This window comes from Solanum dulcamara, chromosome 4 (genome assembly GCF_947179165.1).
Source record: "Solanum dulcamara chromosome 4, daSolDulc1.2, whole genome shotgun sequence".
In the NCBI taxonomy this organism is placed as follows: domain Eukaryota; kingdom Viridiplantae; phylum Streptophyta; class Magnoliopsida; order Solanales; family Solanaceae; genus Solanum; species Solanum dulcamara.
In genome coordinates, this window is record NC_077240.1 from 76,045,001 (window position 1) to 76,057,652 (window position 12,652).

A 12,652-nucleotide genomic window follows, 5' to 3' on the forward strand; every position below is an offset into this window, starting at 1 on the left:
GCAATACGTAGTCCTATATGCCCAAAGAGCCTCTTCCATTCTTTCATGCCAATCTCTTTTAGACTTGGAAACAACTTTTTTCAACAATTTGTAGAGTGTCTTGTTAAATGCTTCAGCGAGACCATTAGCAACCGCATAATACATAGAGGAATTGCGTTGCTTGAAGCCAAAAAGATCGCATATCTTCGTCATTAACTTGTTATCAAATGGCTTGCCATTATCTGTCAATATGTATTGAGGAATACCAAAATGGTAGATAATATTGACTCGAATGAAGTTGGCGACATTCTCTTTCTTTACTTCTTTAAGAGAAACAGTTTCTGCCCATTTTGAGAAGTAGTCAGTTGCAGCCAGGATGCACAAATGTCCACCAGAGGACTTAGGTAATGGTCCAACAACATCCAAACCCCAAGCTTCAAATGGCCATGAGGCAATAGTTGGGTGCAATACTTCTGGGGGTTGATGTATAAAATTCGCATGGAATTGGCAAGCTTTACATCTTTGGACGTAATCCAAGCAATATTTCACCATGGTTTGCCAGTAATATCCTATCCTTTTATGTGAAAATGAAGTTTTGGCCCAGACTGATGCGCCCCACATACTCCAGAATGTGCTTCTTGCATAGCTTGAATAGATTCATCTGCCCCTAAACATCGTAAAAGAACTCCATCGAACGACTGCCGGTAAAGTGTATTTTTATAATAAAGAAAATGAGGGGCTCGTCGTCGAATTTCTATTCTTCTTCGAAGGTTTTCAGGCAATATTCCATAACATAAATAATCTATTATTGGTTGTTGCCAATCGTCAATTTCAGCTTCCAAAGTGGCGATAACTTGTTGAAATTTTTCTTCATGCTCATCTGGAGGCGGAGTTATCCATCTTTGGCAAACCACAACTTGCATTTTATCAGAAGATACTAATGCAGAAGCTAAAGCTACCAATGCATCAGCCTTTTTATTTTCCTTTCTTGGGATATGTTGAATAGTCACCTCTCCAAGCCACCCTATCATCTTTTGAGCGTAATTCCAGTATGGGATCAACTCAGGCTTCTTTACTTCATAATTACCCAAGACTTGATTGATCACCAACTTAGAATCCTCAAAAACTTGTAGTTGCAATTGTTTTATATCAATGGTCATCTCAAGCCCAAGTAAGAGTGCTTGATATTCAGCAACATTATTGGAGCAGTTTTGTGTTATAGTGAAGGAGTATGACAAGACTTCTCCATGGGAAGTGACAAATACTACTCCAGCACCGGCTCCTTCATGATGTGCAGCACCATCAAAATACATCTTCCAAGGTGGATGAATTTCCACTAGCATTGCGTCTTCATCAGGTAATTCATCAGATAACTCCTAATCATTCGGAATTGGATGATTGGCCAAGAAATCTGCTAGCACTTGTCCTTTTACTGCCTTCTGAGATATATACACAATTTCAAATTATTGAAACTGGAGGTACCACCTTGCTAGTCTATCACTTAAGACAGGCTTGGACATGACAAACTTGATAGGATTCGCTTTAGAGACAAGTTGCACAATATGAGCTTGGAAGTAATGCTTCATCTTCTGAATCGAGAATACGAGTGCCATACATAACTTCTCAATAGGTGAATACTTGATCTCGTTTTGTGTCATCATCCTACTCAAGTAATATAGGGCATTTTCTTTCCCTTCATTATTTTCTTGTGCGAGAAATGCTCCTACTAACCTTTTTGTGCTGCAATGTATAAAATCAATGGTTTTCCAGGTATAGGAGCTACAAGTACTGGAGGTTTCATCAGATAAGACTTTATGTTCTCAAAAGCATTGATACAAGCTTGGTCCCATTCAAAAGGAACATCTTTCTTCATAAGGCGACTGAATGGTTGACATCTCCCAGCCAGATTTGAGATAAACCTCCTAAGATATGCTAATTTTCCTTGTAAGCTTTTCAACTCATGAATATTTTTTGGCTCAGGCATCTTCAAAATAACATCTATCTTATCTTGGTCAATCTTGATTCCTCGTTGTCGAACAATAAAACCGAGAAACTTTCCCGAAGTAACTCCAAAGGCACATTTTAAAGGGTTCATTTTGAGTTGATATCTTCGAAGTCGTTCAAACACCATTCTCAAATCTTGCAAGTGGTCATAACTCTTCTTTGATTTCACCACTAAGTCGTCGACATAACACTCAACATTTTTATGAAGCATGTCATCAAAAATATTCTGCATGGCTCACTGATAAGTGGCTCCAGCATTTTTTAAACTAAAAGGCATTACTTTGTAGCAATATATACCTTTAGGAGAGCGAAATGCAGTAAGTTCTTCATCCTTTGGTGCCATGCAAATTTGATTGTATCTAGATGAACCATCCATGAAAGACATTGCCTCGTATCCAGTTGTAGCATCAATCATAAGCTCAGGGATTGGAAGAGGAAATTCATCCTTAGGGCATGCATTATTAAGATCTCTAAAGTCAACACAAACTCGTATTTGGCCATTCTTCTTTCTTATAGGTAGAATGCTTGAAATCCATATAGGATATTTGACTTCATGAATGAAACTTGCTTCAATGAGCTTGTTAACTTCAGTTTCGATCAAAGGAACTAGTTCAGGTCTAAAGCGACGTTGCACTTGTTTAACAGGACGAGTGCCTCATTTCACAGCAAGACAATGAACTGCAACTTTAGGGTCTAAACCTGGTATTTCTTTGTAACTCCAAGTAAATACATCCCTAAATTCCATAAGCAACTCAATATATTTCTTCTCTTCATCGTCATCCAGTGAAGTACTTACATATGTAAGCCTTATATAATCATCAACCCCAAGATTTACTTCCTTCAATGCATCAACAGTATTCTTTATCTCTTTCTCGAGCTCAGGTGGTGCATCTTCAGCATCCTCATCTTCTTGAGGATCACCATCATTAAAAGATATGTGATGGCATGCATGAATATTAACAAACTCATCATCAATTTTTGCATATAGTGGAGTACATTCTTCATCACAAATTGTGATGTGATTTGATGATCCCACACTTTCTTTATCTTCATCTTGCTCCCTAGTGTGAACTATGGTATGAGTTTTTTCTCTCAGGACATTTTCACATGAAACTATAAGTTTTGTTTCTCGTCTCATTCTAGAAGGGATCAAACTGGGCCAATTCTTGGGTGAATTATGCTCCCGAGCATGTACCCATTCTTCCATTGTTCTATAATTTCCTTGGCGCTTGTATTTCTTCTTCATTGGTCCCAATCGATCAAACACTGAAGTTTTTAGAGTTGATTCTATTAGCCGATTAGATGTAGAAATGTTAGGAATCATGCCACTAAGTCGATCAAACACAAAAGGCTTTTTGTTGAACATCACCGGTTCTTCCATAAGGGTAATGTAGTTGATGCTCATCCTTTTTATAGAGATTCGGATTGGTGATGGTTGTTTGTAACCCAAGCCTTCGCACAATTGCTTGACATTATACCCTCTCTCTATCATCATCCTTTGAGTTAAATTTAGGCCATGATTTTCCCTTTTAATAACTTTATTTTGAAGCTTTCCTACTTTAGCAGCTTCATTGGGATTGTATCCCGCTTTCACCAACAACTTATATGCATTCGGGTCAAAACCCTCATTTGTACGCTTTTTAGGAAGTGATTCATGTGAATCATAATTCGATGGTCTGACAAATCCCTATATCATTTTTGAAGGTGATTTGATTGCATCAATTTGCTTGATAGGGAATGTCAACTTGCTACTCTGCAACTCAGAGGGTGGAATCTTGACTTTGTTTGTCTTTGGGACATAGTGAGAAATAGGAATCATTCTCTTACTTGAAGATGCCTCACTTATCTTAAGTACTTTACTCATGTCTGAAAGCGTTTTACTCTTTTCAATTATGACCCTCGCATTATCAGGTGCTACATCAACCTTTTTTGTAATGTTAGAAGGTATCGCATTATCAACTTTGACTTCTTTTGAAGCATGATTCTTTAAGTATAATTTTGCATCAGCAAAATGTGTTTCTGTCTTGGTAAAAGGTTCATCATCAGCAACTACCTTCTTTTGAACCCCATCTTCAAAGTATTTGAAACATTGATGGTAGGTGGACGACACCACTTTGTTCTCATGTATCCATGGCCTTCCTAACAAGATATTATACGAGGTCGTTAAGTCAATAACATGCATCCACGTACTCGAACGTATATCTCCCATCGTTATATCTAATTTGACAGCACCAATGGCTCTCTGCCCCTCTTGGTTAAATCCTTGAATCATCAGACGACTCTCAGACAGTTTATTTATCAGGAATTCCAAGTTCTTTCACAGTACGAATAGGGAGAATATTGACCCCAGATCCATCATCCACCATGATCCTATTCACTTTATGTCCAAGCACAAAACCTACCATATATAAAGGACGATTATGCAACACTTCACCCAATAAAAGATCATCATTAGTGAATGTAAACTTCATATCACAAGTGTCCACTTCTTTAGAGTGAGGCTTTATAGGGCCTTCATGTGATGGAGGTAATGATGGTGATGAGCTTTCTCCCATTGTCTCTTCTCTATCAATGTTACAACACGAGGCCTTGGTATCATGATGAGAAATTTTTTCACGAAACCAACTTGGCAAGAATTCCTCTAATGTCACCGGAGGACGTTGCTTTTGATAGTAATTTCCCTCAACTCTTGACTTCTTCACATTCTTCTTTACCCTTTGAGTTTTAGGTAGTTTCTTCATCTTTGCTCTAGCCACTTGCTTACTTGGTTCTCTTTGCAAGCTCGTTTTATAACGTCTTCATCGTGTCACTAAAATCTATCCTTCATCATCAGTATAAGCACCGCAAGATTGGTTTTCCTCTAGAGGTTTATCTTCCCTTACTACTTCATTCATTAAAGGAACAAGCGATGATGCATTAACATCTATTGATTTGAAGTCACCAAATTTAATCATCTTTGGTAGTGATGTGGCTTGGTCATCATCACTATCATGTATTTTGACGAAGTTGCAAAAAACTATGGGGTCAAGTGAACCAAAAGTGACAGAGACTTGATTTGAACTCTCCTTCTAATCTTCAAGCAATATTTTTCCTTCACGGGCCAAGTACATGATCTTTTCCTTAATGATAAAACACTTTTCAATAGGATGTCCCATCAAACAGTGATATTTGCAGTAATTTGGATCATTAGTCCTCCCAGCCTCATCTGGACGCTTCATTTCAGGTAGCTCAAAGAGTTTTTAACGCCAGAAGCTCTTCAAAAATTGCTGGAACATCTGAGTCCAAGAAAGGATACTCTTTTGCCTGCATTTCCTTCAAAGTCAACTTTCTACCAACATTATTCTGAAGAGTCGTGGTCTTCACCCTTTGATTCTTACTTAGATTTGTAGCCATTTTCAAAGGTACGACATTAACATTCATTGACTCTTTATTTCCAAACTTAGGTGCCGATTTTCCTCCTTTTTTTACCTCCATTTTGTCTTTTTCCTTGTGAGGCCCATAAATAAGTGGTCCTTCAATACCGCTTGCAGACATGCTCAACTCCATATCATGAGCATGTATGGCTAGTTTCTCAAATGATTTGGGTTTAATACCCTGTAGGATATAACGAAGTCCCCAACGCATTCCTTGAATACACATTTCTATTCCGAAAGTTTCACTAAGCCTATCCTTATAATTGAGGCTTGCATTTCTCCATCGGTTGATGAACTCAATGACGGGTTCATCTTCCCATTGACGTGTATTTGTGAGTTCAATCATGCTCACAGTACGTCTTGTGCTATAGAAACGATTAAGAAATTCATGCTCAAGTTGTTCCCAACTATCAATAGAACCTGCCTCGAGATCCGTATACCAGTCAAAGGCATTTCCTTGTAAGGAGCGCACAAATTGCTTGACCAGATAATCTCCATATATTCCAGCATTATTGCAAGTTTCAACAAAATAGGCAATGTATTGCTTTGGATTTCCCTTTCCGTCAAATTGTTGAAATTTTGGAGGTTGATAACCTGCAGGCATCTTCAAAACATCGATTCTTGAAGTGTATGGCTTTGCATATGTAAATGATGACTTTGAAGACACGTCATACTTATCTTTGATGGTTCCCATAATGAAGTCCTTTAGTTGATGAATGGGAATTCCTCCTTCAGCAGATACTTTCAGCTCATCACACACATTTATTTGCTTTGTAACTAAATCTCTCTTTTCTTGTATCATTGGACATTTTCTAGGTGCATGACTTGAGTCCCCCTCCATAACGTTCGCAACTCTGTCTGTTCACTTGACAATTCGATTATCTTGATCTTGCACATATTTTGTCAAACCTTCAATTGCCTTTGTCAAACTTGCTAGTTGTTCTTCAACAGTTAAGGTGTTAGTCATCATCGCTTGAATGGCCATTATAGATGATGGAGCAAAGCATGGATTTTCCCTCACACTGAAATTTGTCTGAAATAAGTTATGTGGAGTGACTAGGGCAGATCTAGTGATTAGGACATCATCTTCATCTTGAATAGTGCAATTCCTTGTGTTAAAAGGACTAAGTCGAGCCAACGTCTTTTCAACAATATCTGCTATATTCTCTCCTTCTTCTAATTCATTTAGAAAGAATCTTGCCCCCTTTGAAGATGAAGGATCAAAAACAGGAACCGATGCGGACGACACTTGGAGTGCTTGTTGTCCTAGCAAGTTTGCTCTGTTCCTAGTGATGGGTCCCAAACTTCCCATAGTCGCATCCAGTATATTCTCCACCTCAGAAGAGAACTTGGAATCAGTAGCCTTAGCAATAATAGCCCTGGAGTCAAACTTCTTAGATGCCATTTTAAGTATTCTTGAAGTTTGATGATCGATGTAAAGAGATGAGAGGTAGAGATGGTCCCACTGGGCGTGCCAAAATTTGTAAATAACAAATTTTTGAGTCAAGAAAAATAAATAATCAAGACCGGAAAATTGGAGTAACAAAGTGTAATATTTGATTTCAAAATGTAGTGCGGGTTACAATCTCTATGATAATCCTCTAATTCTTCAAATAATATGGAATATGTCGAACTTGAATTTGATTTAGAGTCAAGAGCTTGAATAGCTTGATCTTGAATCTTTGTCTTCAAATTTGGATTTAAATTATTCGTCACGAACACTTGTATGGTTATGACGAACAGTAAATATGAACAAGTAACTTGATCTTGATCTTCTTGATATTCTTATTCGTTCTTGATCTTGAACTTGAACTTGAACTTGAATTTGACCACTTAAACTTTGTAGCTTTGTAGAGAATTTGCGGTCTTTGATCCACGAGCTCTCTTCTTGCTTCTTGTTCTTCCAAAAACTCCCCCATCTCAGAATAATGAGGACCCCTATTTATAGTTGTAGGGAGTGGTATGAGGGTGTGATTTGATTGGTTGGTTTGAACTGACCAATCAGATTTCTTTATTGAAGAGTTTTAATTTGATTGGTCAGAACATGTCACATAGACACGTGACATTATTCTAGTGGCTCATTTAATTTGACTTAGATTGCCACATAACTTTGACATGTGGCATGATTTTAATGGCTTATTTAATTTGACTTGGATTGCCACCTAACTTTGACATGTGGTATGATTTTAGTGGCTTATTTAATGTGACTTGGATTGCCACCTAATTTTGGTACATGGCATAATTCTAGTGGCTTATTTAATTTGACTTGGATTGCCACGTAAATTTGACACGTGGTGTGATTTTAGTGGCTCATTTAATTTGATTTGAATTGCCACATCATTTGACTATTTTCTTGAATTTAATATAAATTGAATCATTCTATAAATTTTTATTTAATAAATTTTAAATGATTACAGTCAAGACTCAAGTAGAGGTGATTGCAGATTACCAAACTATGTCAAGATGGAGATTGAAGATGAAAGCACGGGAATAATTTGTTGTGACATTGTTAAGATAAGATACAATACGATGTGCTACCAAAGTACTGTAGAAGTACAAATTACAAAATCACAATGACGTGGAACGTAGAATTCTGCCTTTTATTTTTCTTTTTGTCCAACCAAAAAGAAAAATGAGAGAAGAAAAATGGAATGATGACAGTAAAGTAATAAAAAGTAGAAAAGAATGGCGATGGCATTCCCTTTTTGTTTCATTGATATGAAAAATAGTTTCAGTAAGAATTAATCAAATTACAACATAATACATGAAAAGGTTAAAAAAAAATACAAGAAAAACAGTATAACAATACTCAAATTTCAAATTTCAAAGAATAAAGAAAGGAAGAATCTCCTTGACTCCCCCCCCCCCCCCCCACCCCACCCCCACCCCCGCCACAAACTCAAGACAAAAAAAAAACTTAATACCATGAGTAAATAAACTATCAAGAATTCATGTTGTTCAAACTTGTTAAAAATATTATTAGGTATGTGTCGGATCCTTTAATGACTATGCATTTTTTAAGAAACAGACACGAGTACGATAATATTTTTGGACGGACAACATAGATAATAAATTCACAAAAAATACTTGTACTAATTGAACATCCCAAAAAATAACGGCTTCTTATTCACAACCCTACATGATGTCCTCACTTCTCCTTGTCCATTAGTTAGTACTTCAACTTTACCCAATTTCACCATGGCCTCTCCAAACTTAGTGAAAAAATTAGGGTCTTTGACAATATCACCTACAATATCCTTTGTCGATTTATCCAGTGCCATTTGTTGATCAATTTCAAGAATCCCATTTCCCTTTTGAATTTCTTGAAAAAATGATTTATCTACTAAAGATGGAGTCTTCATATCAAGAGGAACAATGTTGTCATTATTGGATGGAACTCTAGGACACTTCTTCTTTAACTCAGACAATAGCCATTGGCTCATGGTTGGATCAGGACCATTTGTATTATTGAAGTTGTATATCCTATCTTGGATGAGTGAGCAGTGAGTAATTCCAACAGTGTGGCCACCTGAAATTCAAAATCCACATATTAATTCATTGAAAATAAACAAGTAAATACATCAATATATACATCTTTCTCAATTTATGTGGCAAAGTTTAATTCGAGAGTCAAATTTCTTAACTTTGACTGTGAATTCGCACGTAGAATCATTAAGTTTTTAAAAAATAAAAGTTACATATTCAGAAACTACATATATAAAAGATACTATAAGTCACAATAATTAATTACAATTCAAAATATTTAAAAGACATGTGAACAAAATGCGGTTTAAAAAAAAGACTTGTTTGACTCATGAAATCTTAAATGTGCTACATAAATAGGTATGGACGAAATACTAGGTAAATGATTTCTTCCAATTTGTTTAGACTATAGCATATACTTTTTAAAATAGTCAAGATGTATGCAAGTTATTCCGACTATTTGAGATGCGTACGTGATGAAATACTTGAGTTACTCGATACCCATCCTTATGAAAGGTAGCAAGTACGCGATCAAATATTTCAAGTGTGTACAAGTTGATCTGAACACCAATGTTATAAAAAAGGAAACTAAAATGAAGGATTGTAAAATGGGAAATTACCTAGAAGATAAACCATGTCTGTTGAAGAGAGATTTTTCTTGTCAAAAACTTTGATAGAATCTGAGACTGAAAGAGATGGACCAGGAAGATTCACATTTGATGCTAAGGAAACAGTTCCATCCTCTCTTCCTGTTTCTACGTTGTACCATTTTCCTCCACTCTGTCACATTTTATATCAAAATTAGTACAATTAGGATACATGTACAATTAGGTCATGTTTATTATACTATCAGTCCGTTTAGGTTAGTTGATTGTAAATAACTGATAAGTTTTAAGTGTTGAAATTGATTTCATAAATAAGTATTTATATGTTGTATAAAAATGCTGAAATTAAAATAAATAATTGATGTGTTTGGTTAAAAAAAAAGGTATTGATAACCTATTTTTTTGTTAAAATGACTAAAATCTTCTTAAATTTTTTATCGAGAATTATAAATTTAAAATTATCTTCGTAAAGAAAAGGAGAAATGAAGAATATGGGGTGAAGAGGAATATCTAGATTTTGTTTTTTGAAGAGGATATATGACACTTTTTGCTTTTCGAGATTCAAGCTATATAAACATCAACATTTTGAAATGTATTTTTTTTATCATATTGACGTGAGAATAATGACAACTTGTAGTAATTTTTGTGTAGTTTTTTGAGTTGATTTAATCTAATTTAGCTTCAAAATTAGTTAAATTGACTCTCGAAAAATGGAAAGTGCCACATAAATTGAAATGTGCAAAGGGAGTAAAAATCTTGATCAAACTAAAAATGTTTCTTAAAAATTGAAAAATCATAAAGTGGGAATGACCAACTTAGGACTTATGATTGATTATTACTTATAAACACTTTGAATATTTATCAAACGCGCACAATTAAATCAAAAAATATTTCTTAGCAACCAATTTCACTAGCTTATAAGTTTAGTCAAATATGAAAAAAGTGATAACGAAGAATAGAATGTAAATTTACCAAAACAACAGCATCTCTAGTTGCCATAGAAATAATGTCAGCACAAGAGACTAGGCCTTTGCATTCTGCCTCTAAAGCATGTTTGATTGAATCAATGAGTTCATATCCCCTAACACTTTTATTTGGGAGTGCTGTTTTCTCACTATTGACTCCATCCAATAGAATTGATGCATCACAACCCTATTCATCATGTACATATCAAAAATATTGGTCCAATATTCAATGGTAATAGAAAATTGTACCACAAATATTTCATAAAGAGTATTCTTATCTATTTTCTTACACAGGTTAAAAATATTTGTATTATATATGTCACAACACATTGCCACAAGAAATATTTTTTGTTCTAATTTATGTGACATTCCTTTTTTAGTCTATTTCTAAAAGAATATTAATAGAATTATTACATGCGGATTCAGGATTTAAAATTTATGATGAATTCTTTTTTTTTTTAGTTATTGAGTTCTAATTAATAATTCATACATATTCAATGATACATGTTTAAGACAAATAACGTATTTGAACAAAATTTGTTTTACATTTGGCAGAACCCGTAGCTGACGCCTGATAGTCTAACTCCACCCTACATTCTATACTTAAAAACGATTCAACTCTACACTTCTAACTTTATCCATAATGATATAATTTTACAGCCACAAAATTTTAAAATTGCATATTTAAAATCTTTGAAGTTTCAAAAAATCTGTCTCTCTAAAGTTGCATATTTAAAATCTTTGAAGTTTCAAAAAATCTGTCTCTCTTTACTAAGTTAGTGCCCCAATCCGCCGCCGATATTATAGTAAGCTAAGTGGTGGAGTGGTTATTAGAGACTAAATTAAAAGGGTATAATACATAAACATTCTTTTTAATTTGATCTCAACTGACATCTATGCCCTTCAACTTTGGATATGCACAAGTAGCCACTTAAACATGTATAAAGTTGAATAAGTAGACACATGCGTCCTATATGGTATAATACACCTAAGACGCCACGTAAGACATGTGTGTCTGCTGATTTAACTCTATATAAGATTCGAATGTCTACTTATACATACCCAAAATTTGTCAGCTAAAAATGTAAAGAGTTATATAAGTTTCTTACATTAACAAAGCAATCATGGAATTGCATACGTAGAAGAGCAGCTGCTATAGCCTTTTCCTTCTTTGTAAAATGCCATATTTCTACAACATTTCTAACAACACGTTCAACATCTGTCATCCCACATTTTCCTTTGTAGAATCCAAATCTAAGTTCCCCGTAACATTCCCCACAAAATAACACAAAAAATAACACCACCACAAGTGCCACTGCTTTAGACATTTTAATTTGCCAAAAAAATAATATTTTTTTTTGTTGTTGTTGCTTTTTCTGAAATTAATGTGATTGAAAGAAACACATTTTCTTATTCTATTTATAGTATTTTGTTAAGGTTATTAAGATAATGAAACATGAAATTCAAACAATATTATGGTCTGCACGACTATTTCTAAGCTATTGTTATAACGTGCCTTCAAGTTCTTGAAGTAATTTAAAATGAATAGGTAAATTTATAGTATATTTTTGAAGCATGCTACTCCTATGGCTTAACATAGTCTTGACTAATAATATTCATCTCAATTTATGTGATATATTTCGCTTTCAGAGTCAAATTGAGTAGTCTTTGAAGTTATATTGAATTAGACCAACTCAATATTTATGAAAAGTATTATAAGTTGCAATTCTTATCATGTCAGAGGGGATCCAGAATTTAAATTTTACGGTTCAATCTTTAAGATTTTTAGTAATGAACTAACTATATTTTTAAAGTTATGGATTCATATTTTGTATTTATTGTCATTTTAATAAATTTATGTTTTACATACGTTGAAAGTATTGGATTTAGATAAACTCGATGTGAATACATATCTGGGTGCGGTTCCCATGTCAACTTGAAGAGGAAAAAAAAACATGTAATTTTATACTATTTTAGTTAAGATTCCTATCATTTGATTTCCATATCTTTGATTTGATTTGTTTTGTTTCCTAATTATTTTCTTTGATGTATGATATATATTGCTATCTGTTCTAAGTTCTAACCCTTAGGGATTGTTTGGTAGCTTAGGAATGTATGGATTAATTATGAAAGAATTTATATATTATTTTATGGACATATTAGTTATGAAGGGATTAGTTATTCATGTATTAATTATTTTATC

General features: G+C 34.4%; 1 protein-coding gene across 1 annotated transcript; it reads right to left on the reverse strand.

The window, feature by feature from the left end:
- Window positions 1-8,488: 8,488 nt before the first annotated feature.
- LOC129885113 (peroxidase 60-like) lies at window positions 8,489-11,777 on the reverse strand. Its single transcript, XM_055959323.1, has 4 exons — window positions 11,559-11,777; window positions 10,457-10,636; window positions 9,500-9,659; window positions 8,489-8,925 (listed from the first exon to the last, which is right to left on the reverse strand). Exons 1-4 carry the CDS (start codon window positions 11,775-11,777, stop codon window positions 8,489-8,491), a joined length of 996 nt encoding a protein of 331 aa, XP_055815298.1.
- Window positions 11,778-12,652: the final 875 nt, after the last annotated feature.